The sequence below is a fragment of the Penicillium cosmopolitanum genome (assembly GCF_028827165.1).
Source record: "Penicillium cosmopolitanum strain IBT 29677 chromosome Unknown utg000009l:1.0-9042332.0:1.0-9050551.0, whole genome shotgun sequence".
Lineage (NCBI taxonomy): Eukaryota > Fungi > Ascomycota > Eurotiomycetes > Eurotiales > Aspergillaceae > Penicillium > Penicillium cosmopolitanum.
The window spans coordinates 598,176-603,927 of NW_026622679.1; the positions used below are offsets into that span (position 1 = coordinate 598,176).

A 5,752-nucleotide genomic window follows, 5' to 3' on the forward strand; every position below is an offset into this window, starting at 1 on the left:
CGTCGCAAGGCCATGACTGAAGACATCAATATATGATCAAAATTCTCATACCATCTTGAAGCCAGGCGGCGATGGAAAATCTGTGGCACGGCCCATGATGATACATACACCTAGGTGGAAGGGAAGGCGCAGTCAGCCGCAGGATTGGTGGTGGTTGACCATCGTTCTCCCATTAAGATCCTTTGCTTGGCTCTATCTTGATATCATGACGTTGGTTACCGTTATCTAGTTGGCCATGCATTACCGTACCAGAGCTATGCGCTAGGCTTACAGACGGACGGAATATAAATAGCCGACAAAGAGCCTAGTTTCTCAGGGACACCTACCCCCCTGCAAAAGGATGGCCGACCGCATGGAAATTGACTCCAGTGACGATAGTCGCGAGATGACTGACGCGAATCAGCAACTTGAACGCGAACTTCTTCAGTGCCAGAAAGAATCATCCCCAACTGCTGTGCATTCGCGGCGAATTGTCTCGCTCGGCGTTTCTCCTCATTACGTGAGTCACTGGACCTCTGCCGATGCCTTTCGGGAACTATATCAGAATTGGTATGTGTCTGTCGTCTTGTCGGATCATGAGACTAAATCATAAAACAGGAAGGACGCCATATTGGAACGGTTCCAGATCGATCGAATCGCCTTCCGGCCATACTTCGTCGACGCCTGCGATCATTACGCCGTCTTGGTACCAGACCCCGCGGACCCCGAGGGCCGCCGATCCCTGGGATTCATCAAGTATGACAAAAAGTCCAGTAGGGTCACTTTCGCGAACGCCTGCATGGAATTTCCCGTCAAGTCTCTCGAGTTGGGCTTCACTACCAAGGTAGGCCAGAACCAACTGGCGGGTTCCCACGGCGACGGTCTCAAGCTGGCAGCCGTGGTCCTGTCCCGGGATGGGTATAGGCTGCAAGTGGCGGCAAGCCGATGTTCCTGGTATTTTCATTTACGGGAGCCATGCAAGTCTTGCCTCCATTGTACCATCACCCCATCGCGCCAATCTGGCTCCACCCAGACGGACTGGGCCGAGGATATTGCGGGACTGCGCTTCCAGACCGAGCGAGATGTTGCCGTGCTCATCGGCCCCGGACGCACCACCCAGGGTCGGCTGGTGGCACCTGAAGAATTTCTTGAGTGGCTGCAAATATCGTTGGATATTCGTGGCCTCGCCTACCCGTCCTCGGTTGTCGAGACAAGCCACGGGGACCTGCTTTTTGACCAAAATCTCCTCGGTAGAATTTATGCCCACGGTGTGCTAATCTCTGGAACAAACTCGATTTACCCGTGCAAACTTGGTTATAACTTTACAGAGGGGAAATTCAATCGCGATCGGCGATGGCTAATGGACCGACATGGACTGGCAGAGCGAGTGTGCCGGATCTGGGAGTCCGCACTTCAAACGCACGAGGACGTCCTTCTCCCGATATACGTGAGCCTCCTCAGAAAAACACCAGCGCTGATGGACGTTGATCTGGCTGCTGATTTGCTCTTACCCTCGACGATATCCCGCATCTGGACGTATCTGCTACACGAGTCCAAAGGCAAGGATTTCTTCTATTGCGAAACATCCGGAGCCCAGGTTTGTGGAAAGTCCAATATACGCATCACTTGTCACAGGCTAACGCAAATCTAGGATGTCAAGATGATACGAGAGATCATTGGAAAAAGGCCAGTGAGGCTGCCGCGAGAACTGTGGCGCCTGCTGCGATCGACTACCCCTATCCGCAGTGCTGCGGAAGAGCTTTCGATGATTTTCCAGAATGCCGAGGTCTGTAGCCCCCCGGATACCACCTTCTCGAGAACCGTACGGAAGGCACTGAGAGCATGTTTTGCCTTACTGCATTCGATGCAGGAGATCCGAGTGGTTTACGTCAAGGGCTTCGATAGTAGAGCGGATGTTGTGTATAATCCTCAGCAAAGCACGCTGAAGGTCCACCGACGATGGCTGGACTTTGACGGTATACATCAGCGAACGCCGTGCCGGAACTGGGTTCTCCGTGATGCGAAGAAGGAAAGCGGAGAGTACGAACCCTTCTTTTGCGGCCACATCGTCGAGGAGCTCTTATCTCTTTCCATCTCGTCGGTGTTTGGAGGCTCTCAGACCCCTCGGACCACTGAGATGAGGTATATGCGCCATATCCGACGTCTACTCCGGTACATGCCACACCAGATCACTTTGACGCCCTCGAAGGGCGGCTTGGCGGTTGCTTGGGAAGATAACGAGACAGAGCTGTTTCGGAAGCATGGTCTCGATGGGGCGGCGTATCATGTGATACTACACGAGGAAAGCTGTATCGGCATGAAGCAGGAGCTCCTCAACTCGGACCCAGGTAAGACCCTCTCGATCGTCGTTTAAGGCTGACAATTAATTCTAATACTTGCTATATAGTCCTGGACTCGTCGAACCTTTCAGTCTGCGGGTGTCGTCAGCAGTTGGTTCCGCAGCGGACCAAACAATGCCTGTTCGCAGACTTGGATGACTCCAAAAGGTACTACGCAATGGTTTCACTCAACGAAAGGTCTGCATTGTACGGTATAATACCGGAGCCTATGTATCCCCTAGCAGTGGCAGAGATTGGGCCCTCCTTTGTCGTTGGCGATCAGCCTCCCGTTGATGTCCAACACAGGCACGGGCCAATCGATTGTTCGGGTCCGCCGAGGAACGAGAGAAAAACAGTTTCATCTGCCCAAGAGCCGAGGAGCAAAAGACGGAAGTATATGGACTGAGTAAGTCGCGTCTTTGATCACTTTCACATTGCTATCGCGTTCCGCTCTCCTAGTAACAACACGACGATTAAAGAGAGCTATGGCGCAAACTTTCACACGGAGTGGATGGTCTGTGACAGACCGCATATCGTTCGTTGCTCCGTGTCCTCGGCAATATTCTCTTTCGGCAGCCGCTTGAGAACGCGACAAAGTTCGCCGACGTTAGTCTCCGGTATCTTCTGGAGCTCGAAAAGACATTAGCGAGGTCACAGAGAATCGGTCATCCAGACGAATCAAATTGACTGATTGACTGAATTCCGCCTACCTAACAGAAACCACACATGCCAGGATTTTTGGCCTTAGAAATAAATAGGAAAGCCAAACGGAAAAAACTCCCGTCAGATAAAATGATAGGGCCCATATGGGTGAGGGTGCTTCGTATAGCGGACGGATGGGATGTATAGTCGGCTTGGTCCATTTGGACAGAACCTCGACTAGTAGCTTTCGAAACGGAATAAGGATGAACCGTCACACTCAATCAAATAAGACTGAGGGTAGAAATCAGGACCAAGACTCTCATTGAACACTTCACTGCAGTCTCATTGCATCCAGAGTGCATTGCTTCAAGCACCAGCCCCTTTATGAGTAGAAGGTAGTGTCTAGGAATACGCGAAGGGGCTCCCCGGAACCTGGCGCTCCTAGGAATTATGAATGTGACCCTGGGGGCATGGGCAGGGCTGCTATTACAACTAGCTTTAAGGGACTTCCATTACTCGCGACGCATTCTTGTGGTACGAGCCGCCTTGATGGATTCAGGTACAATGATTCCCGTGTAGCGGCACGGAGAACGATATAAAATCGCCTAGTCGCTCGTTCCATCAGACCACCATAACCCTAGGCGGGCTTCTATTGTTCCATCCTTTCCTCGCCATCCCAGACTTCACCATGGTTCGTAGCAGGTATCCTTTACGTTGGCAACTACATACTAAACTAAAGACAGCCCCATACGCGAGGTCTATCGAATCCAGTCTTATACAGAGTTGCAGCATATCTCGAAAGCTGCGAGATATTCGCTCTCGCGAGAACGTGTCGAAACATCCAAACCAGACTACAACCGGCCATACTTGCAATCAACGTCGAATGTCGAAACAGCAGTTTGCTCGGCCTTGCTGCCGTGATCAACGATCTTGACCTCGCCGAAAGGCTCCTGCAACGCAGGGTAGACGTCAATGCGTTCTTTCGAGGAAAGACCCCGGTGATTAGGGCTCTCAAGTACTCATCTTATGACGTATTGCAGCTCCTGCTGGAAAGCCCCGCACTGGATATCAACCTCCAAAACCAGGCGCAAGAAAGCGCGCTATGGTATGCCGTTACATACGGAACTTATTCTGTGGTACAAAACTTGCTAGAGGTTCCAAACTTACGAGTTGACCTCCCGCACAGGCGAGGACGAACGGCACTTCATCTCGCGGTCTGGTGGGGCAAAACGGGGCTGGCGCGACTGCTCTTCTCCCGCGGCATCAATGCCCTCACTACAGATGACTTTGCAAGTCACCCCGCGCATGGGCATGGCGCATCGACCGGCCGCCCATAAAGTGGATCTTTGTAGGCGCACAGGGGACAGGGCCTTCGCTCTCTTTCTACAGGCCATCCGCCGGCTATCAGACGACCGATGACAATGAGCTGCCACTCCACCAAGCGGTAGCCCATGGATCCGCAGACGCTGCCAAGCTCCTTCTGATGCAGAAGCATCTGGCCCTGGATGCTCAGGATCACAGCTGGGATACTCCACTTCACCTCGCCGTTCGATGTCGACGCCTGGAAGTGGTGGATTTGCTGCTGAGCCACCCGTGTGCCAAGATCAACTGTCGAGACAAAGACGGCAACACCCCGCTCTGGTTGTCGACATTTTCCTCGCGCGACGACATGACCGAGAGACTATTGACTGCAAAAGACATTGGTGTCAACTTTGTGGGTGGTCGTGGTCAAACACAACCGCTTTCCACTTCTCTGCACCAAACGGTCGCAAGTGACACAGTCGCTCTGCGGTGGCTTCTCGAGATACCTGGCATCGACCCCAATCTCTGTGTGGCAGGCGCCTCTCCTTTTTCCGCGGCGGCCGCGAACGGCAACACTCATGCGATGGCGATGCTCTTGAGCAAGAGGGACGTAGAGACCAATGCGACAAACTTGGCAGATTCACCCCTTTGTCGAGCGGCGGAAAATGGCCACTTGGAAGCGGTAAAGCTCTTGGTGCGACAGGGCGTGTCTCTGGCAATTAACCTGTTGAAATTATTATTATTATTATTATTATTATTAATTATTTAACGTCGCCGGCAGGTCACTTGGCAGGTGACCCGCTACCTCCCGAGGGGTAACTGGACGTGCTACCTAAGCGATGATTTACTACAACTAGCTAACTAGCTCAACAAAATGTACGCTGGAAAGCAGCAAATTTGAGCACTACGTGCTGAGAAAGGAATCGAAGGAGCGCCAGGCACTATCCTGGCCTGGGTTCCTGGGGGTGGAGTACCCGGTCTGACTACCCGTGGATGGGAGAGGGTGCCAGCCTCTCCCATTTAGGCAGAGGTGAAGACTGTTGCGCTATGCGGCGCATGTTTGTGCCCGATTTGGGCAGATATCCTTAAAGAAGGACGTTTCTTGCACGAAACGGCCGAATTCCTCGGCCCCAGCAGCTGTGCTCAGTATCCAGTCTATCATTGCAGATGGGCTGACCTTTGGACCTTTCCATCGATCCTTCCAGCGTTTCCTCGCAGGCGGGCAGAAGAAGAAGTGGACGGGGGATTTTGGCTTACCGCAGGAGCAGGTCGTAAGGGAGTCCCTGTGATGGAACCTCTCGTGGTATGCCTGGAAGTCACCATGGCCAGTCCGCGCGGCTAGTAGCCGGCCGAGCACCCCGCGGGGAAGCCGGTGTTCCCGAGCGCGGCTGTTCTTGGTGTGAGGTTGAATATTTAGGTCTTGGTATGCCTGAGGTGCGTCCCTGGTATACGCAGTACACGTTGCCGCGCGGGTATGTTGTTTCGCTTCG

At 53.0% G+C, this 5,752-nt stretch overlaps 1 protein-coding gene across 1 annotated transcript; it reads left to right on the forward strand.

The window, feature by feature from the left end:
- Positions 1-340: 340 nt before the first annotated feature.
- Positions 341-2,353, forward strand: N7509_008303 (uncharacterized protein; the record flags this gene model as incomplete). The annotated part of the gene is made up of 3 exons (XM_056632940.1): positions 341-549; positions 598-1,576; positions 1,631-2,353. The coding sequence occupies 3 exons, from the start codon at positions 341-343 to the stop codon at positions 2,351-2,353; spliced, it is 1,911 nt and encodes a 636-aa protein (XP_056483560.1).
- Positions 2,354-5,752: the final 3,399 nt, after the last annotated feature.